Below are 22,579 nucleotides of genomic sequence, written 5' to 3'. Positions count from 1 at the left end.
GCTAGGACTCCTCACTGCGGTGGCTTCTCTTGTTGCAGAGCATGGGCTCTCGAGCATGTTGGATTAGCAGTCGTAGTGCACAGGCTTAGTCACCCTGAGGCGTGTGGGATCTCCCCAGACCAGGGATTGAACACGTGCCCCCTGCGTGGGCAGGCGGATTCTTAACCACTGGACTGCTAGGGAGAGTCCTAAACTGAATTCTTGGGAGTTATCTAATCTGATGAAAGCTGACACACCACATGCAAACTATAGTTTTATTTGCAAGTGACCCAGGTGAGAAAAAAAAAAAAATCTGGATATGAAACAGAATATAGTGTGAATCATATCTAATTTTAAATATTTTAATTTATATACTTTTATGATTATAGGTTCAATAAGAAATTCACTTTTCAGATTTTATTTCATTATAGAATATATTTGATAAGGATACATACAAACAGAATCATCTTTAATACATATTGTTTACTGGTGCCCGGCACTTCCGCGGCAGGCTGGAGATGTCATAAAAAATGCTTCCCAATGTCCAGCTTCATCGGCCACTCTAAACAAGCAGTGCTGTAGAGCTGACGGTTCAATTCACGTACTTGCCTAGAACAAGTAGAAATCTTAATACTCGCCTTGAAGTCTGTTTATTACTCTTCTGTTTTAAAATCTGAGATACATTCCCCAATGTAAACAATAGATTTCAATCTGTCACACAATCGAAATGGATAAGGCCTTCTTGACAACGTAAGCCACCTATTGCGTTACCCATCAGAGTGCAGTCTTAGTTCATAGTGGAACAGGCCGTCCATGCACAGAAGACAGGAAGAGAAGCTGCCTTCAGAACCTGGTGGAGCCTTCCAGACTTCTCCCGGCCACGGGTGTATGGTACGCTAGAGAGAGACCTTTGTGACTTGGTCTACTTGGTCTTAAAATACAAATATACAATGTCCATAAGCATTAAAATAGTAAAGCCTAGCCTGACGTATTTATTATGAATTGCTAAAATCCTATACAATACCATATCATGCCAATTAATATACAGAGGAAGGTGGCCAACTGCTTCCACCACTCACCCGGGTGGGGGACAGAGGGGATGAGACTGGTGTAGCGTTAAGCGGCTGACTGCATGTGGTTAGGCAGACAGTCCAGGGACTCCAAAAGGCCTGGGTACGCTGCTGCAATAGTTAAGTTAATCTGAGGCAGAATTTGCTTGACACGAGAACCTGACCCCTTTTCTCACCAGCCTCCCAGAGGGACGACTGAACAAAACCTTAGAAAATGTCAACCAAATAAAGTCTTATTTGCATTTCCTGATTCAGTTGTGCAGATCAGTTATCCATTTGCTTCTCTCCATTGATTTATCCTTTTAGGACCAATTAATCAACAGTGATCACGATTCAGTACCTCGTTATCATAAATATTTGACTCAGCAAGCTCGATGGCGAGACACTAAAGCCTATATACAATCTTTGAAAAAGGCATTCTGTGACTGTTTTTGAAGAGTTCATAGAAAAGTTACGAAGGATACGCCAGTCACTTCTCAATGTCACTGTAACGTAAACCGTGGCATCTTTTTTATATTAAATGTTTCATATATCGTACAACGAAAGAGAGACCTGAACGGCTGACCCGCTGTGACGCTCACCGATCCGCTAAGCTAAGGTGACCGGTAAAGGGCATGGTTTTCCTGAGGTTTGTGAGGACGTTGCAAACAAAGCAGAAATCACAGTGACCGAGCGAGATGCGAGTCTGAGCCCCCCGGCCGTTCTGTGTCCCCCGGGGCTTGCCGGGACTACACGACCCGCCACTGCATGATGCTTGTGTCTTTGCCGCCGGTGGAGATGAGGTGGCTGTCATCGCAGAGGAAATCGACGTTGGTGACGTGACTGCTGTGCCCACTGTACACGTGGCTGGGAGCCTGGGAGGAAAGACATGGAGGGCAGTGAACGTTAAGCCCGGGAGAAGGGTCAAAAGTGCTGGAGCACCTGCACATCGAGAGGCCGATCTTGTTGGGGGGATGGATGTGGGCAAGGAGAAGTTCAGCCCCAGAGGCTGCTGCACCAGGCACCCCAAAGGAGTGGGAACCGGTTGCAGGGGTCGGGGGTGGAGGGGAGGGGTCTCCTGGAAGGAGAGGTCAGGTCTGGGGAGGATGAGGAGGAGCGGTCCAGGCATTGGCTCAGCTCAGCAGGGTTAGAGCAGAGGGAGCTGTGGTGGAGGGCAGAAGGGTGAGGCCCAGGAAGTGCAGAGAGGGAGGAGCCAGAACCACGCTGGGGACAGGGCTCTCTGTGGAGGGCAGTTGGCTGATGTCGCCGCTGCCTGGTTTGTGCCCGGTGCTGCCACCCGCGCGTGATGCCTTTCTATTCAACTACCAGCGGCCCGGTGGGGGGAGTGCACGCCCTGTCGGGGGCGATCAGAGAAGGGGACTCTACCCGGAACTGTGAGCAAGGGTATGAAAACAGGTGCACTTTGCCAAAGTCGTCGCCGGTCGACAGGAGTTTTTTCTCGTGGGCCCGAGAGGCGGCGTTGATGTCGGTTCCATCCGAGCCTTCTGGCCACACTCCTAAAAGAAAGACCCCGGACACAGCACTGGAAACACGAGGGCCACACTGCGTGGGGACTGGCCACTGAACTCCCATGAGAATAAAAATGTCCCGGATTTAGAAACCAGGTCCAAGGAACGCTTTGTCTTGGCTGCCAGCCTCGGTGATCATTTCCCTGCAGGCCACCCCTGGAAATCCCCATGGCAAAGCCTGTTCTGCTGAATGAGAGCTGCAGTAATGGTCCTCCTGGGCTGCCACCTCTCTGGGGCCCCTTCTCGATGCTACAGCAGAAAGTGGGACAGAATCCCTGGCTCTGGACGCAGTGCCTTTCCTTTATCCCCAAAGCATCTGATGGGAAGCTGACTAGTCCTTAGCCTGCAGTTTCATAACTCTTCTTTTTGGGGGGTAACTCTTTACATATGAGAGTAACTTCTGAGACTGCCTGTGCCTTTCAGGTGTTCCTTGGTGTCAGCCCTTCATGGCTGCTGCCTGCCTGGTGGCACTGGGCAGGTGGGGTGTGGCCTGGGGTCTCCTGATCATGGCTCCAGAAAACTCTATTAGTCCCAGTAACTTTGGATATGAGAGAGTAGCACACACATGGCTTTCTCAATACAAAGTCTGCAGTAAACCCAGGGCATTCTGACATTTAACACCAAAAGATGGTGAAACGCCAGCTGTAAGGGAACTTGTGGAATGCTGACCGACTTACTGACTTATGGTCATACATAAAGAATCTCTAGGTACTGCCTTTTCTTTTTAATTCTATTAAACTGAGGCAATTTGTTTTAGATCATTTATGAATATTTAATTTAAACTCCTAAACTTTGAAGGAGGTAAAAAAATTAGTTTAAGGGTCAAAAAAACACAATCACTCTAACAAGTGACAAATAAACCGACTGGGTGCCATCTGCTTCATTGGGCGTCCCAGGTGGCGCTGGTGGTAAAGAACCCGCCTGCCAGTGCAGGAGACGTAAGAACCGCAGGCTGGATCCCTGGGTTGGGAAGATCCTCTGGAGAAGGGCGTGGTAACCCACTCCAGTATTCTTTCCTGAAGAATCCCCATGGACAGAGGAGCCTGGCGGACTACAGGCCATGGGGCCACAGAGAGTCAGACATGACTGAGCGGACTGAGCACACACGTACATCTAGCTCGTTGATCTCAGAAGTCTGACACAAGCTCGTATACAAGGATTCTACTGAATTCTCTCAGGACCCACTGTGTACAAGAGCAAAGGGCTCTGGTTCTTCTTGCCTGGCCATAGCTGGACAAGCCCGGCCCTTCCCCAGGGCAGCAGGGTGTGCATCCTGAGTCCTGTGGGGTCCATGCAGCAGCAAAGCAGCTTGAAGCCAACCAAGAAATTGCCTCACTATTGTACAGTCATTCTCAAAGCAGACACACCTTACGTTGGAACAGAACAAAAGGTGCAGAAACCTTACCGAAGACGTGGAAGCCCAACGTGCAGGTGTATGTGGCCCACTCGATGTCTCTCGTGGTCTCCACGCTCACGACTTGCTTACAGGCAGAAGGAACCCCTGGAAGGGCAGACGCAGGTCCGGTGACATCTGGGCCGAAGCCCCCCTCCTCCCCGGGCAAGGCTGGGCCCCCAGAGCCAGGCCCCATCGGCTACAGAGCCCCCTGGGAGAGGGACACCGTCCGCCTCCCAGTCCCCTGGGGACCGTGCTCACAGCCTAAGCCCCGAGGCCTCGGAGGGGACCCCTCTTTCACTTCTTCCATTTCTGCTCGTCTCCTTTTCTGGGTCTGTTCCCCTGTCTGGCTTCTTTTCTTTGATAACCTCTGGTTCTGAGACCTCCGTCTGCTCACTGTCCCCCTGGACACAACTCTGCCCCCTTCTGTCAGGCTCCCCAGCCTTCTCCCAACACACGCTTGGGCACAGGCGTGCACCTGTGCACACATATACACACGCACACACACACACAATCTTTTCAGCTCCGAGTTATGAAAGCTGATGGAAACTGGTCATAACAAGTACCTGTAACCTCACAGGTGATTCGTGTGTTCCTCAACTAAACTCTCGCTGGAGGAGTTGACCAGCGAGACCATGTCTCATACTATGACCAACTCTCATAGACCATGTCTGAGAAGATTCTAGACCCACAGCCCATCCCTGGAAACCATCCCCTGCTTCTGCCCTGCATCAGGCAGGGCCACCTGCCCCGCCTAAGGGAGACCCCTTTCCTCCTTTCTCTTAACAGGGGGGTGCCCACCTCCCCACCCACTGGCTCTTGATATCTGCACCCTTTTATCTGAGCCGACATGTCCTTGTCTCCGGAACAGGAAGAGCTGGAACGTGCTGTGGGCCACGCGAAAGCATGTGGGTGAAGCGCACTGCACTTCTCAGTGCCTGCCGGTGGGGCGGAGACCGGACCCCCCTTGGCCCTGGGACCCCCGTGCTCAGCACATGGCAGGTGCCTGACGGATGGCGGGGGCACCAGTGCAGGGAACGCAGCCTGCACCGCCCATCACCCGCGTGTGGCCTGGCCCTGCCTGGGCTCTGACTTGGCCGGGAGGAGCGGAGGGCACTGCCCATTACCCACATGTGGCCTGGCCCTGCCTGGGCTCTGACTTGGCCGGGAGGGGCGAGGGCACCGCCCATCACCAGCACATGGCCTGGGCCTGCCTGGGCTCTGACTTGGCCGGAAGGGGCGGAGGGAGAAGGAGCAGGGGCCCCAGGGGCTGCTGTCCACTCAGCAGGGCAGACCTCACGGTATCAGCTGGGAAAGGTGACGCCTTCACAGGGCTCTGGCCTCTCTCTGGCACAGCTCTGACCCCTCTTTCTGCCTCTCCCTGCAGGGCCGGCCTTCTCCTCTTCAGGGCCCAACCCCCAAGTATCTCAGTGCCAAGCAGGGGGTTGTCCAGCCTGTCTCCTCTGCTGAACAGAGGAGGAATTGAGGCCGAGAAACACGGGCAGGCAGTGGGTTTCTGCAGGAGGCCCCATCTGGAGTCAGAGTGGAGCTCCAGGAGATCTGCACCCAGGCCTGGGGAGCCACTCACAGTAGAGGATTTCGTAGTCTCCGGAATTCGACACGAGGAACTGTGAGTTGACAGACCAGTCCAGGTGGGTGATGAAACTGGAATGACCCTGGGAGAGGGAAAACTGGGTGACCTCACTCGCATCACAGATTCCCACCCACGCTGACCGGACGTGTCGAATGACACGGAGACCCACGAGGAGTGACCCGCGTGCTCACCGAGCACTTGCCGACCCGCGTGTACTTCCTCCCGTTGTCACTGACTCCATATATGTAGATGCAGTTGTCGTGGGAGCCTATGGCTAAGAAATTCCCATCTGCAAAGACACGCAAGGTTACGCTTCATTCGTTAAGAATAACCGTTTTATCAATGGCAAAGGATAATGCTAGCGGCCATCACAGATGTAGAAAAAATAGCCACGAATTATTTCAAAGAGACAATATTGCTTTTGAATGAATCTGATACCCCTAGTGATGGTAATTCAGTCTTAGCCAAGTATTTCCAAGGACTGAAATCGCTTTTTCCGAGAGTGTCCACAGAGCTGAATGTCCCGCGGATCACACAGAGAGTACTTCCTGAAGCACAGGCATAAATGATGAGGCTAAGAAACAGCATCCTACCTGGTTCTTTAGTCACTCAGTCATGTCCGACTCTTTGCGACCCCATGGACTGTAGCCTGCCAGGCTCCTCTGTCCATGAGATTTCTCAGGCACGAACTCTGGAGTGGGTTGCCATTTCCTTCTCCAGGGGATCTTCGTGGACCAGGGATCAAACCTGCATCTCCTGCATTGCAGGCAAATTCTTTATCACTGAGCCACCTGGGAAGCCGCTTACGGCACCCATTTGCCATGAGCATTTCCAGCACGCATGTTGTCAGAAAGACTCAGGAACCAACCTGAAGTGGCCAATAATGGATAAATTGTTTCACCTATCATAACCATCACAGATTGAAACATACCAAATACACTTAAGTTCATAATGACACCGAAGCTACCACCACTAACAACTGATCATTGTTAAAGTGAACAGAGGACAAACTCATTATCCTGAAACTGGAAAATAAAGTGAAAGAAACCAAGTGTCTATATCTTGACTTCCTATGTGAACTCTGCCATATATCTTGGTCATACTAACAAAATAGTATCTTGTTTAGGTAACAAAAACATATTAATATTATGGATGAAGAGAAGTCAGTCTTCACAGACGTATTATATCTGACAAATGAAGAAAGGCTAAAATGGGAAAACCAATCATCAGCCTCTGTTTAGGAACTGAAGTGTTGACCAGCAATGGCTCTAAAAGCACAGAAAGCGAGACGAGCAGACTCCCGAGTCTCGGGTGGGAGGGAGAGAGCGGGATGCACTGAGCCGGAAGAGGGTCTGCATTCCAACTGACTGTACAGGAAATACGGGGACAGAGGGACATGTGTGGACGGGGGGACGTGAGGGGACAGGGGGACGTGAGGGGACAGAGGGACGTGTGAGGGCAGACGGAGGTGTGGGGACAGGGGGATGTGTGAAGCAACACCACAGAGATGCACTCAGCAAAACCCAGGGTGTGGAAGTTGCTCCGGGAAAAACGAGCTTCTTTAACACATAAACTGTAAGCGAGGATGGCGTGTGCGTCAGAGAGGGAGACAGAGAGAGAGAGAGAGACAGAGACAGAGAGAGAGGGAGGGAGGAAGCACGTATGGATTAAAAAGACTTACAAGTACAAAAGGGGCTTCCCCGGTGGCTCTGACGGTAAAGAATCCGCCTGAAATGCAGGAGACCCGGGTTCGATCCCTGGGCTGGGAAGATCCCCTGGAGGAGGGCATGGCAACCCACTCCATTGTTCTTGCCTGGAGAATCCCATGGACAGAGAAGCCTGGTGGGCTACAGTCCTTGGGGTCGCAAAGAGTTGGATACAACTGAGCAACTAACATGAGTACAAAATGGACATATGATGACTTCCCTGAGGCCCAGTGGTTGGGACTCCGTGCTTTCACTGCCAAGGACCTGGGTTCATTATCTGGCTGGGGAGCTAAGACCCCCTGAGCTGCTTGGTATAGCCAAAAAAAAAAAAAAAAAAAAAACCCAGCCAAAATTGACATATGATCAGTATTCTTAGCATTATTCATAACAGCCAGAACACAGAAACAATTCCATGTTCCCTGTTAAATGGACAAAGCAAACATGATCTACCCATAAAACGGGATACTATCTAGATGCTAAAAGGGAATAAACTACTGACACATACACAGTAGCATGAATAATCTCACAAACATTATTCTAAGTAAAAGAAGCCAGATGCGGCAGGCTAGGTGCTGTAGGATCCATTGATAGGAAATGCCCAGAAAAGGCAATTTATAGACACAGAACAGCAAATCCATGGTTGCCTACGGCTGGGGCTGGGAGTGGAGATGAGTTACTAATGGGCAGGAAAGGAACTTTTGGGGGTGATGGAAAGGCTCTAACACTGGATGGTAGCCATCACCATCACTAAGAATCACTGGCCGCACAGTCATAAATGGCGAACTACAGTATGTGAACTACACCTCAATAAAGCTGCGGAAAAGCCTTCAGCTTTTTTAGATTTCTCTCTCTCCATATATATAGTTCTCTCTCTCCATAGAAAGATATCAGTTCAGTTCAATTCAGTCGCTCAGTCATGTCCAACTCTTTGCGACCCCATGAATCACAGCACGCCAGGCCTCCCTGTCCATCACCATCTCCCGGGGTTTACTCAAACTCACGTCCATTGAGTCCGTGATGCCACCCAGCCATCTCATCCTCTGTCGTCCCCTTCTCCTCCTGCCCCCAATCCCTCCCAGCATCAGAGTCTTTTCCAATGAGTCAACTCTTCACATGAGGTGGCCAAAGTACTGGAGTTTCAGCTTTAGCATCATTCCTTTCAAAGAAATCCCAGGGCTGATCTCCTTTAGAATGGACTGGTTGGATCTCCTTGCAGTCCAAGGGACTCTCAAGAGTCTTCTCCAACACCACAGTTCAAAAGCATCAATTCTTCGGCGCTCAGCTCTCTTCACAGTCCAACTCTCACAGCCATATATGACCACTGGAAAAACCATAGCCTTGACTAGACGGACCTTTGTTGGCAAAGTAATGTCTCTGCTTTTGAATATGCTATCTAGGTTGGTCATAACTTTCCTTCCAAGGAGTAAGCGTCTTTTAATTTCATGGCGGCAGTTACCATCTGCAGTGATTTTGGAGCCCCCCAAAATAAAGTCTGACCCTGTTTCCACTGTTTCCCCACCTATTTCCCCTGAAGTGATGGGACCAGATGCCATGATCTTCGTTTTCTGAATGTTGAGCTTTAAGCCAACTTTTTCACTCTCCACTTTTACTTTCATCAAGAGGCTTTTTAGTTCCTCTTCACTTTCAGCAAATTTGGAAAACTCAGCAGTGGCCACAGGACTGGAAAAGGTCAGTTTTCATTCCAATCCCAAAGAAAGGCAATGCCAAAGAATCCTCAAACTACCACACAATTGCACTCATCTCACACACTAGTAAAGTAATGCTCAAAATTCTCCAAGCCAGGCTTCAGCAATATGTGAACTATGAACTTCTAGATGTTCAAGCTGGTTTTAGAAAAGGCAGAGGAACCAGAGATCAAATTGCCAACATCCGCTGGATCATCGAAAAAGCAAGAAAGTTCCAGAAAAACATCTATTTCTGCTTTATTGACTATGCCAAAGCCTTTGACTGTGTGGATCACAATAAACTGTGGAAAATTCTGAAAGAGATGGGAATACCAGACCACCTGACCTGCCTCTTGAGAAACCTATATGCAGGTCAGGAAGCAACAGTTAAAACTGGACATGGAACAATAGACTGGTTCCAAATAGGAAAAGGAGTTTGTCAAGGCTGTATATTGTCACCCTGCTTATTTAACTTCTATGCAGAGTACATCATGAGAAACGCTGGGCTGGAAGCAGCACAAGCTGGAATCAAGATTGCCGGGAGAAATATCAATAACCTCAGATATAAAGATATATATATATATTTGACTCCACCATGCGTCTTGTGGGATCTCACTCCTCTGACCAGGCACAGGGAGCACAGGGTCCTGACCACTGCCCCACCAGGGAAGTCCCCAGATCCCTCTATATATTAACAGTAACAGACGAAAGGATAAGACCTCTGGGAGAGGGCTTCAAACAACATGGGAGGGCCCAGTGGGTGGAGCTACGGCTGAACAAATGGGTAAACGCTGAAGCTGGGGAATAGGTACACGGAACTCACTATGCTCTTCTAATTTTGTCCATGCTTGAAATTTTCCATAATAAAGAGTTAAAAAAAAAAACAAACACCCAAGCAACGTGCTCCAAAAGCACCTGTCAAGAAGGCCTGAGTGGGGACTTCCCTGGCAGTCCAGTGGTTGGCAGTCTGCCTGCCAATGTGGGGACCTGGGTTCAATCCCTGGTCAGGGAACTAAGATCCCACACACCATGGGGGTAACTAAGCCTGTGCACTCTGGAGCCCGTGCGCCGTAACTAGAGAGAAGTCTGTGTGCCTCAGTGAAAGATCCTGATTACCGAAGCTGGACCTGATGCAGCCAAATAAATAAATACTAAAAAAAAAAGCACAGGTGCATGAGAAGCTGTTATAATGTTAACACAAGTTCTTCTTGACACGCGGAAACAGATAAAACCACACAAGCATAGTGCTCCAAAGGAGGGAGGGGGAGAGCCCCCAGGTGCCACAATTACGTACAGATGTACTGTAAATTTCACTCTGGAGGGGGCCTGTGAATGTCTTTCTTTAGAGACATCTATGCAGGGCTTTATCTCTGGGAGTTTTATGGTGAACGGTCCGTGTCCTAACCTGGTGAGTAACGCATCACGGAGAGCTGTTCATTTCCATCCGTGTGGACGGTGACCAAGTCTTTTGTTTCTGTGTCGAACACAAACCACCTGCGTAAACATGAGAAAAAGTACAAATCAGTTGCTTAGTGAGAATGTGAAGTCAGACTATGACAGTCACAGCCAGGCTATTAAAAACAATTAAGAGCTTAAAAATGCTCTGTATGTGCTTAACAAGAACGCTTAGTCCCAGCTTTCATGTAAAGAAAATTGCCTGCATGTGAACATTTCCAAAAGAAAGGAGCAGCTGACTGGCTATCACGGGAAAGAATTTAGCTACTGACGTCATGGCAGGGCTTCTCAATGTTTGAATTTTGTCATTTACATATGAAAGCAGAGAAAACCCTGGGCAGGGAAGATGGACCAGCATCTAACCCCGGGCCTGTGGCCAGAGCAAGCGGCAAGAGGGCCACTGCACGAGCTTACCGAGAGATCTGGCCCACACCAGGCAGAAAGCGTCCAGCAGGCTGGGGCCGGGACAGCCTCGGGGCTGACGCAAGCAGAGCTGGGTCAGCCTCTGACCTTCTGCAAAGCTGGTGTGCAACCAGCAGGTGAAAGAAACGACCCGGAGGATGGCAGAAGGGTGAGAGGAGGACTGGTCTTTGACTTTAGCTTCTCTGGGCTCAGTTTCCTCAACTGTAAAATGCAGGTAAGGGCCCAGAATGGCTCTGCAGGCTCAGGATCCGATCAGTCAAATTATAACTGGACTTGGAAGTGCTCCGAATCGTCTAATTAGGCCACGGTGCTCGGTCAGGGTGTGAAGTGGTGCAGATTGAACTCTCCTGCCCGTGCGTTCTCAGGCAGTGGCAGCAGCATTTTCAGGGGAGAAAAGGGTCAAGGGCAGGAAAAGGGTCAAGGGCACCCTGCTGCTGCCGTCGCAAACTTTGATGCCATCCGTTCATCAGCGTGCCCACTGAGCTAGCATGGCCATCCACTCGGGGCCCTAATCAGTACCACTCAATGGGGCTGGTTGGCCCCTGACACCGGGGTTTGGCTTCTCAGCTTTGCTTCCTTGCGACTTTGTGTGTTAGTGTTAGTCGCTCAGTCGTGTTCGACTCTGCAACACCATTAACGGTAGCCCTCCAGGCTCCTGTCTGTGGGATCTTCCAGGCAAGAATATGGGAGTGGGCTGCTATTTTCTTCTCCACATTTATCTTTAATGTGCTATTTAACCTGAACACAGGTCAGAATATAAGCAGCAGAGAGACTGTAGGGACTGGCTATGCCTCTAAACACCGTGTTAAGCTTCCCCATTGAGAGCTAAGGCCGGGACCAGGACTAGAGGTGGGGGAAGCATGAACAGAGGGGAGGGTTGCGGAGATGCGTGTCCCTCTCTCTTCCACCCACAGGACACTGTGTGTGACTCTGACCGCCCGGCTGGCCTCGTCCCATGCTCTGTCCTGTCACAGAGTCAGCGTGCAGCTGATGACAATAACTGGCTGGCGGCCATTCATCAGAGCCTGCTTGAGTCAGAAGCTTCAGTGGTCTCTAAGAGAGGTCAGAGGTGTGTGCGTGTGTGTGTGTGTGCATGCACAGGTGTGCGGCTTTGCAGAATTCATGAAGAATTCTGTTAGATAGGTGCTCAACTCTCAAGATGTTGCCACCTATGACTTATGAGTGGTTACTCTTTCTTTACACACATGCTACAGTCCTAACAACATAATCTAAGTGGTATGCTCTCTTTTGAAACATGTACAATGTACGCTGTACCGTGTTATGTAAGTTACAAGTATACAATATAGTGATTCACAATTTGTAAAGCTTCTACCCCATTTATCATTATTATAAAATATTGACTGTGCTCCCCGTGCCGTATAACACATCCCTGTAGCTGACTTTGTACTCAGCAGTTCCTACTCTTACTCCAAGCCCTCTTTGCCCCTGCCCACTTTCCTGTCCATGAGTGGCACACTCTTTGGAGAGCAGGGAAGCACTAATAGTATACGAATCAAGCTACAGTAAGTGTAGACAGTATGAAAAACAAAATAAAGCACAATCAAATCTTATAAAACAATGACAATAATAACCACCAAAGCTGCCTGCCAGGCAACCCTAGGAGCCGCTTCATAGTCTATCTCCCTTAATCATCAGTGTTTGGCAAGGCACATATATTGCCACCATTCACAGAGGAAGAAACAAACTCAGAGAGGTCACACAACTCGCTCAAAGACACACCGCAGCTAGGTGGCAAAGCTGGGACTCAGGCACAGACCTGCCGCCCGGCGTATCAGAGGCCCTTGGCAAGTGAGGGTTAGCTGAGCCAAACACAAGGCTCAGGGACCGGGCAGTTTTTAAAATTTTGAAAGGCGGCAGGAAAAAGCATCATAAAACCCTCAGTGCTTTGACACCAAGGAGCCCACAACTGTCTGTGCATGGGGGTGGGGCCTCCTCTGGGAGCGGGGACCACGGCCAACTTTTAAGTTTTCCCAAGGTCTGAAACGGGAAGGACCACTGTCTCAGGTTTCACTTCCGAGTTCTGACGTTAATTCCTAGTCGGTCATCAGATGTTGAGCGAGGCAGCCAAGGGCTACCCTGACCGGTCGCTGGGGAAACAGACAAGCCTCTTTCCCGTGAACTCTGAGAGCGCAGGTTACCCCGACACGCACTTACCTCCCAGTCAGTGTTCCGACTGCAACCACAGACCCTGAAGGATGAAAACCAGAAGACTGAGCTGGATCCTAAAATGTTGCAAAGGAAGTGTAAATTGATGGCCAGACACAGCGCGATTACATAAACACACACAAGCACAGCTCTAATTCCTTAGGGCTACATGGCCCATTTAAAAAAAAACAAAACTCGTTTTTTTTTCTTCAGAGAGGAAAACGCTTCCTTACTTTAATGGAGGTCATGTCTCAAAAATAATACAATTTTGTCTTTTTATAATTTTTCTTTCTGCATCTCGTGCCATGAGGTATCTCAGTTCCCTGACCAGGGATTGAACCCACGTCCCTTGTAGTGGAAGGCTGGAGTCCCACCCACTGGACTACCAGGGAAGTCTCTCTCATTCTATCTTCAAAGTACAAAGTAAAAGTCGCTCAGTCATGTCCGACTCTTTGCGACCCCATGGACTATATAGTCCATGAAATTCTCCAGGCCACAATACTGGAGTGGGTAGCCTTTCCCTTCTCCAGGGGATCTTCCCAACCCAGAGATTGAACCCAGGTCTCCTGCATTGCAGCTGGATTCTTTACCAGCTAAGCCACCAGGGAAGCCCAAGAACACTGCAGTAGGTAGCCTATCCCTTCTCCAGTGGATCTTCCTGACCCAGGAATTGAACCAGGGTCTCCTGCAGTGCAGGCAGTTTCTTTACCCACTGAGCTGTGAGGGAAGTCCATTCTATCTTATATCCTTTCATATCTACAGTAATCAGATGACAGATCAACAAAGACATGCTCTTCCTCCAAGTCTTCGAAGTCCCTTTGCTTGACCTCCATGCTGAATGGGAAGCTTTGCCCCATCTGTCTGGAAATATGACCCCTGCACCCAAGACCATCAGGTCAGTACCGGATGAGCGCCTCCCACCGGGTGCAGGACACCTGGCAGTCCTAGAGGGATCTCGAGATGAGCGAGGCACACGCCAGACTTAGCGCTAGGGAGACACGCGTGTGTTCATTACTAACAAGGTGGAGCAAGGCTGATGGGAGAGATAAAGCACAAGGAGAGGAAGCACTAGGTGACGTCAGACGGGGAGCTGGGCTGTGGCGTCCTGGCTGCAGGCCCTTGACTCGGGCCTTCCGATATAGGAAGAATTGCCACTGGTGAAGGTGGACGTGGACACACCAGTATCTATTTGGATGGGGTCTTAAGGGGACAAGAATATGATTAAGGACATAGAAGCAACACAGTTTGGAGCAGAGTGCTGGAGAAGACTTGAGAGCCCCTTCGACTGCAAGGAGATCAAACCAGTCAATCTTAAAGGAAATTAGTGCTGAATAGTCATTGGAAGGACTGATGCTAAAGCTGAGGCTCCAATCCTTTGGCCACCTGATGGGAAGAGCCGACTCATTGGTAAAGACCTTGATGCTGCGTAAGATTGAGGGCAGGAGAAGAAGGGGGTGATAGAGAATGAGATAGTTGGATGGCATCACCGACGCAATGGACATGCATTTGAGCAAACTCCGGGAGATCCTGAAGGACAGGGAAGCCTAGCAAGGTGCAGTCCATGGGGTCACAAAGAACTGGACCTGACTTGGCAACTGAACAACAATAGCAAGGGAGAGTCACTGGTTTTTCAAAGCAGGACCTACAGGGAGGGAACGGGAAATCACATGGATGATGCTAGTAATGTGGGCTGCGTGGCCAGGTCAAGGACCGTGATCACCAGGAAAAACACAGTGAGAGGGACTCTTTCCTTTCACTGAAAAGAGTGATGTAATTGAATCTGTGTTTTAGGTGACTTGGTAGGAGTACTTAGGATGAATTGAAATGAAAAGAGATTAATCACAGGAAGACCAAGAAAGCAGTAACCCTGGATGTGGAAATGGAGGCACTGAGATGCCACCGGATAAACTGGAAAAAAAAGAGTGAAAGAGAGACAGGAAGGAAACTGCAGGGACTGATTATATTGTGTGCTAAGTCACTTCAGTCATGTCCAACTTCTTGTGACCCCATGGACTACAGCCCACCAGGCTCCTCTGTCTATGGGATTCTCCAGGCAAGAATACCGGAGTGGGTTGCCAATCCCCTCTCCAGGGGATCTTCCTGACCCAGGGATCGAACCCACATCTCTTATATCTCCTGCGCTGGCAGGTGGGGTTCTTTACCACTCGCACCACCTGGGAACCGGATTACATTCCTGCGGTGCTTTTCCAAAGTGGGAGCTGTGATGAAGCTCAGGGCCTTCACAGACAGAAATCACGTGCACTAGAAGGCTTTACTGTGCAGCTCATTTGAAGCTCATAACATTTTGAGAGGAAGATACTTGAGTGCATCTGCCCAGTCACACGGCCAGCGCGCAAAGGAGCTAGGACTTAAGATCTTCTTGGTGTTCGGTTTAGCACCCGTGCTGTGATGCCAGGCTGGCTGGATTGACGGTCTGGTGCTGGAGTAGCTGGCAAGGCTTTCAGCCAGGCTGCCGTGTGGACCAAGGCCGCAGGGAAGGTCATTCTCCCGGACCACTGTTGAGGATTCCTGGTTGCCAGCTGTGCACCAACCCCTCTGGTGCCAGAGTCACTTCCCCACGGCCCATCACCCCAGTGCTCAACATCCCCAGTGACCAGTCACCTCCATTCACTTGCAGATTTTCTCCAAAAGCGAAGGGCTGAGCATGGACCCAGCACACGGAGATGTGCTGGCGACTCCACGGGTGTCGAGAGGACTCGTGGCGGGGTCTGCAGAGGGGCTGCCCCTCACCCAGGCTGTTATGTGTCATGAATGGTGCAAGCAGCACGGGAGGTGCTTTGAATCACTACAGATGCAGCAGAAGACCTTGGCGTCAGGTGTGAACCGAGCGGGGTGTAAACACTGATCTTGCCAAGCCATCTGACTTCTTGAAGCTCCAATCTCCTAATCACTAAAGTCAAGGTTAAAAACTTCACCTTGCAAGGCTGCTGTCAGGATGAGCAGTAACATATGTGCAATGCTCAGTATGCAAACAGTGCTCAATAAATGCCGACACCGCTGCGTGGCGCGTAGGGAGAGGATCCTTCAGCACTCTGTTGTACGATCGGAGTTCCTTTTGCAAACTCAGAGACATGCTGACTTTAAATTTGACCTGTACCATCAAACTCAAAGTGCAGAGATAAACTGGATGCTGTTAGAATAGCTAATCCATTCCCATCAAAAAGGTGTTCTGTAAATAGAATCAAGCTCCTAACAAGGGCTCCTCAGCTTTTCAGCCAGAAGAGACTGCACTCAGGAAACCCAACAACCAATCAGAAAGGCATACGTGCTGTCTGAAAAAGCACTGGTAAACTTTAGAAATACATGAATGAGACCCCTTGGGGTGGTGTTTAAAGCAATGCAATTTGAAGGCGATAAATTAAGTGACACTTTCTTTGGGACGAATTTATATCACCACTAATCTCATGCAAAAAATAAATAAATAAACCAATGTATTGCAGATGAATTTTTATAAGAAAGACGGACTAGGACACGCAGGCCTACCTCTATGACTTTGTCCCAGACGGGCCGGTGACCCACAGCGTCCCACAGGGTGGCGTGCCTGTCGTGCCCACAGGTCAAGAACTGAGGTTTGGAGGCATGGACGGCCAGTCCCCAGAGCTCATCAGTGTGACCCTGCAAAGAACCGAGACAGACAGACGCCCCTGAAACATCACCACCAGGACGCGGGGGCCCTACAGAGCACCACGGCTCACTGCAGGCTCTGGAACTGTTCCCATCCGTTTATCTTCCACCCACTGAAGCTGAGGAAGGGGATGTTAATATAAAACACAGAAGAATCACCTCTTTGTAATGCTGTCTTATGAAAGTGAAAGTGTTAGTTGCTCAGTTGTATTCGACTCTCTGTGACCCCATGAACTGTATAGCCTGCCAGGCTCCTCTGTCCATGGGATTCTCCAGGCAAGAATACTGGAGTGTGTTACCATTCCCTTCCCCAAAGGATCCTCCCAACCCAGGGATTGAACCTGGATCTCCTGCATTGCAGGCAGATTCTTGGCCATCTGAGCCACCAGGGAGGCCCTGTCTTATATTCCACTATTACACAACATGAAGGTGTTTGATGGACTTGTTTTGCTGATGCCTACCTGAGTGATGGGTGTGAAGTCCCCCGACAGTGTGCCCTGCAGAACAAAGTTTCTGGTCGTGCCTATCAATATCACATCACCTTTTCCTTCGGCCACTGTCCGTATGGGGCCAAACTGTTCTGGAATCTGCATGGAAAAGATTTCAGGTGTCATTAAATTACTAGTTCCATCATTCAAAACACTTGTTTACTTATCATAACAGCTCCTATCATAATGACACACACACACACACACACACACACACACAACAAGGAGACAAAGTACTTGAGTGAATGATCCAAACCCCAAATCTTATGTTTAAACTCCATGCATTTTATATACCTTGAAAGAATGAGCAAGAGTAAGGTTGTAAAAAAAAAAAAAAGAGGAACAGCTGGGTGTTCTGTGTGACCTAGATGGGTGGGATGGGGGTGGAGGGGTGGCAGGGAGGTCCAAGAGGAAGGGGACATATGTACAGGTGAAGCTGATTCACTTTGTTATACAGCAGAAAATAACAGCACTGTAAAGTAATTATATTCCAACTGGAAAAAAAAACAAAACCCTACAATGAGGCACTTTTTTTTCTGGACAGAATAAAAAAATAAAAAAGACTACTGGGTACTTTACTCTTTACTTGTTATGACTTCTGATAGCAGAAGCAGGTAAAATTTAGGGAGGAAGGAATATGTAACATGCTGTAATAAGTAAGAGTTCTTAAAAATTTATTGTAACTTGCAATGATAAATCCTTTGGCAACTTTATTTAGTTTGGAAATCCACTGCTCGTGCTGGTACACGTGTGATTAAGTGTTAATAAAAACGATTTCAAAATACACCATTCAAGAACAATTTGCTATGATAAAATAATTAGAGGTTCTTGTACTTTTTCAAAGGAACAAAAATCACAGCACTGTGGTTCTGGGATGGTAAAGAGTGGCCTGTTCTCATACAAACTTTTTGCGAGTGGGTTAGCATAGATCTGGGAAAAGATGATAACAATCCATGCTGATAAAGAATTATAGATACTGAAAAATGGTAAGTATCTTCCATAATACTAGATGAGGCTTTGGACTGTTTCTTAGGATTGCGATGCTGCTTAGGTTCAAAAAAATGCTGGTCAAATATTATTATAAAAAATGCTACCACAATTAAAGTCTCCATGAAAAGAAAGTGATTTCCAAAACTCAGATGAAGGCCTTGCTTTATGAAGAGTGGTAATCAGCAAAACAAAATTCTCACAGTCAGAGCAAGTGTGATGCTGTTCTCTGCTGTCATTGTGCTGTGGGCATCTGAATTAGAAAGCTATGGTTTTTCCAGTAGTCATGTGCAGATGTGAGAATTGGACCATAAGAAAGGCTGAGAGCCGAAGAATTGATGCTTTTGAACTGTGGTGCTGGAGGAGACTCTTGAGAGTCCCTTGGACTGCAAGGAGATCCAACCAGTCCATCCTAGAGGAAATCAACCCTGGATATCCACTGAAGGACTGATGCTGAAGCTGAAGCTCCAGTACTTTGGCCACCTGATACCAAGAGCTGACTCACTGGAAAAGACCCTGATGCTGGGAAAGATTGAGGGCAGGAGGAGAAGGATGTGACAGAGGATAAGATGGTTGGATGGCATCATCAACTCAATGGACATGAATTTGAGATAGTGAAGGACAGAGGAGCCTGCATGCTGCAGTCCATGGGGTTGCAAAGAGTTGGACACAACTTAGCAACTAAGCAACAATAAAGTTCTACATGGGGTCCACACTATGCTGGAGGGGAAGGTCCTCAACCTTCAGATTGATGCCAACCTTGATTTCTGTCTGCTCATAATTTCCCAGGGCCTGGGAAAGAAAATTCAGACAGTGTGTAGAAGGAATATTGAATTTCTTGCCTCTGCCTCCTATTGGAGTCCAGGGTTGCTAATTAGGTAATAAGGAGGTGAGAGAAATGCCAAAAGAAGTCAAAGCTCTAGAGACAGTGCTGGTGTTCAGTCACGTTCAAAGCAGGTACACAGTGAATATTAGTTCCAAGTGATGATGTCTCCAGAGCAACATGCTGGCAATTACAGGGAAAAGACAATAAATATTTTAAGGATTAATCAAAATGTGGATAATACTCCCTTGTAAGATTGGTTCTATGATAATACTCTAGATGTGAAATGTGACCACCTCACCGTTTATAAATGGAATTCCATTTTAGTAAACTGCCTTCATGATTTTATATAAAATGTTACCCCATTTAGTAAAATTTTATCAGTACAGTTTTCAAAACGGTAAACAAAAGATTTCAAACTCATAAGGAAACTGGTTGACATAATAGTTTGAGTATCAGCAGTGTGACATGCTGTCTCACCTCAGTTTTATGAAGCTTCTGGTAATTTCCATCCCAAGAAATGAGCTTGCGGTCCTTCCCTCCTCCCGACACAAGCGTGCCGTCCCTTAACATACAAAGTGCGAAAATACCGCCCTCGTGGGCCCCTTGAACCGCGTAGCTTATTCGATTCGTACCTAAACACAACGAGAAAACCATGCTTAGGACGTTGTCCAGGGGCTCACCTCTGCCCATCTCATTTTTTGTTTTAAAATGAGATATTATCAGAACATCAATGCAGTGTGAATCTATAAAGGATTCAATTTCTACATGTTCTCAGAGCACTAGACAAATGAGACAAAGGCGGAGAAGGGAATGGCTACCCGCTCCAGTGTTCCTGCCGGAGAACCCCATGGACAGAGGAGCCCGGCGGGCTGCAGTCCCCGGGGTCGCAAAGAGCCAGACACGACTGAGCAGCTAACACAGACAAACACGAACTGGGTTACTTTCTAATCAAAGAAAACAGGGCAAGGGGGAGGGGGATGAACAGGGAGCCTGGAGTCAGCAGATGTAAACGATCACGTATAGGATGGATACATGACAAGGTCCTATGTAGAGGGGCTGGGAGCTGCATTCAATATGCTCTGACAAACCACACTGGAAAAGAATATGAAAAAGAATACACAGGGCTTCCCTGGTGGCTCAGTGCTGAAGAACTCGATCAAGAATTCGCCTGTCAATGCAGGGGACGCGGGCTTGATCCCTGGTCCAGGAAGATCCCACAAGCCTCAGAGCAACTAAGCCCGTGCACCACAACCACTGAAGCCCGGGTGCCCAGAGCCTGTGCCCCGCAACAAGAGCGGCCACCGCAGCGAGAAGCCCACGCACCCCAGTGAACAGTAGCTCCCGCTCGCCCCAACTAGAGAATAAAGACCCAGCACAGAAAAAAAATTATAAAAAAGAGGACACACATATATATATGTACAACTGAATCTCCTTGCTATATAGCAGAAATTAACACAGCATTGTAAATCAACCATACTTCATTAAAATAAATTAAAAAACCATAAAGGAAAACATGCCAAGATGAAGCATATAGTGTGCTAGGAGGGCTGAGAGATGAGCTGGGGGTCCCTGGACAAGTGGCCTGATTGCTCTGCCTCAGTTTCCTCCTGGGTGTTATGGGGCTGCTGCTTTTCCACGGCACCGCTTTCAGGGTGCAGTGAACCCATGTGTGTACAGAGCCCGAGGCACTCAGAGTTGCAGCGCTACTACCAAGGTCACGTGTTAACCCGACATTACCCCGGTGGCTCTGCTTCTGCCCTCACCCCACAGCCCAAACACTGAGACCCTGGAGTACAGAGGTGGTGCATTGTCTCTGTTTTCCTGGCACGTGGTAAACACTCATAAATGCTCACTGAACTAGACTCAACGTGTTTCTGAGTAAGGAGTCCTTCCTATCACGCTGTTTGCCCACTGATGCCTGCCTGACTCATCTGTATGCCCAGTGCCCAGCACATGGCTTCGGACTCACAATGAATACTCAGTCAACGTCTGCCAAGTGCTGGGTGGACCAGAGAAGTTAAATGCTGTAGAGCTAAATAGTCTTCGATGATTTTCATCATTACAAGCTGTTATCAGATCTCCTCATAAACCGATTAATTCTATTACAACCTCTTGGGCTTAAAGAACCTTTTAAAACAACAGAAGCCAACAGCTTACTAGTCTCATTTTCCTCTGTCCTGGTTTTTTGATTCCAAGTTACACACACACACACGTTATGTAGGTACCTATGTACCTTGGAATCAAATAGTAAACTTGGAAATGATATTAACGGGCAATTCTTATGGGATTTGGCTTCTTACTTAGAACATTACCCACAAGAGGCTGCTTGAGGAGCATCACTTGTTACCTTTTCCCCATACCAGGATGTTGCCACTTGAATCTCCCGTGATGGTGTCACCGTTTTCAGAAAAAGTCACACAGAGGACGAACTTTGGCTTTTCCTGCTTCTGCAGAATGTTAAAAAAGAATATATATATATATGTAAAATCAAGACATCCTTCTGTTTTTAAGAACATCGAGAATCATGGGCACCCCGAGCTGGATGGTGTCAGCTGTGGCTACCACACTTTGCGCCTTTCCTTCTCACCCACCGTTAAGCAAATTACGCCCTGAGGTTATCTGGTCTAAAGTATCTGGTACTTACACGGCTGCAGGCAGTTAGAGCAGGGGAGGCTGTTGGAATGGCTAAGGGGTGGTGTGGCCATGACTACAGCCCAGCACCGGGATAAAGCAGTCCTCCAGCTCAGCCTCTGGGCCCGCAGGGCATCAGGTGCCATGTTGGTGCTCTCATGAGGCCTCAGATGCTGGGCTAAATGGCACCAAGGTTGCCCATCACCCTCAGCAGGCTTGCACTGCAGCCTCCTGGGCACCTTCTTCATTGCTGTTTACAGTCAGCAGACCACAGTGAGGGCCATGGCCCTCTGGCACCCTGGCACTTCTCCCTGTGTTGGTCCTTCCTTACCAGCATCACCAATGTTATCCATGAGGGGCTCCCCAACTCTGTCAGGGATCTCCGGGAATAGTCTTTATCATGACACCCCCACTTTGGCCAATTAAATTCTAAGGCTATGATGCCTCAGAGCTTCCTTAGATGCCAGGGGATCACAAGCACCACTGGTGAAAAATAAAATGAGAGATGCAATTTCACCTCACCTCAAACAATCCTTGCTTCTTAATAAGGGAGCTTCCTTCTAGCGTCCAGAAGTAGAGGTGGGACTTTCCACAGGTCACGATTATATTGGTGTCAGTGGGGTGGAAATCCGCGGCAAATACAGCTTCGTTCGAACACTTTGCACAAAACAGGAGAATCAGATGTCTCAGATCTCTTGAGACACTTAAGGAAATAAATAAACTCTGAACCACAAATAAGTAACTCATCAGGGTGAGCACCAGGCCTCTTGATACTTTGCCCCTCGAATTCATCTTCTCTAGTCACTAAACTTGCATTTGTGTGCGCCGACACCTCTCCCTGTCTGTTTCCCCCAGAGCCCTGCGGACAGGACCACAGAGTCTGTGGCATGGAGCAGGCACACAGCCATGCTCTGGCTGAAGGAGAGGCTGGGACTTAAGAACTGCAAGTCTCATCCTCATCGAGTGATGGGAAGGGCCCCAGAGCCTGGATTTTATTCAGCTCCACCACTCCTGGCCCACTTT

The 22,579-nt window shown here is 48.6% G+C and overlaps 1 protein-coding gene across 8 annotated transcripts in view; it reads right to left on the bottom strand.

The window, feature by feature from the left end:
* Positions 1-381: 381 nt before the first annotated feature.
* Positions 382-22,579, bottom strand: part of EML1 (EMAP like 1) — a 197,335-nt gene continuing 175,137 nt past the window's right edge. For all 8 annotated transcript variants that reach the window (XM_055556811.1, XM_055556810.1, XM_055556814.1 and 5 more), the window contains 12 exons: positions 22,079-22,213; positions 21,273-21,372; positions 19,403-19,557; positions 17,086-17,211; positions 16,484-16,615; positions 12,989-13,056; positions 10,341-10,429; positions 5,736-5,833; positions 5,539-5,626; positions 3,963-4,058; positions 2,415-2,545; positions 382-1,903 (listed from right to left, as the gene is read on the bottom strand). In XM_055556811.1, coding sequence (XP_055412786.1) covers positions 1,778-1,903; positions 2,415-2,545; positions 3,963-4,058; positions 5,539-5,626; positions 5,736-5,833; positions 10,341-10,429; positions 12,989-13,056; positions 16,484-16,615; positions 17,086-17,211; positions 19,403-19,557; positions 21,273-21,372; positions 22,079-22,213 — 1,344 coding nt within the window. In that variant the 3' untranslated portion in view covers positions 382-1,777. The remainder of the gene's footprint in view (positions 1,904-2,414; positions 2,546-3,962; positions 4,059-5,538; positions 5,627-5,735; positions 5,834-10,340; positions 10,430-12,988; positions 13,057-16,483; positions 16,616-17,085; positions 17,212-19,402; positions 19,558-21,272; positions 21,373-22,078; positions 22,214-22,579) is intronic.

Source organism: Bubalus kerabau, chromosome 19, assembly GCF_029407905.1.
Source record: "Bubalus kerabau isolate K-KA32 ecotype Philippines breed swamp buffalo chromosome 19, PCC_UOA_SB_1v2, whole genome shotgun sequence".
Lineage (NCBI taxonomy): Eukaryota > Metazoa > Chordata > Mammalia > Artiodactyla > Bovidae > Bubalus > Bubalus kerabau.
This window is presented reverse-complemented; position numbering and strand designations above follow the sequence as displayed.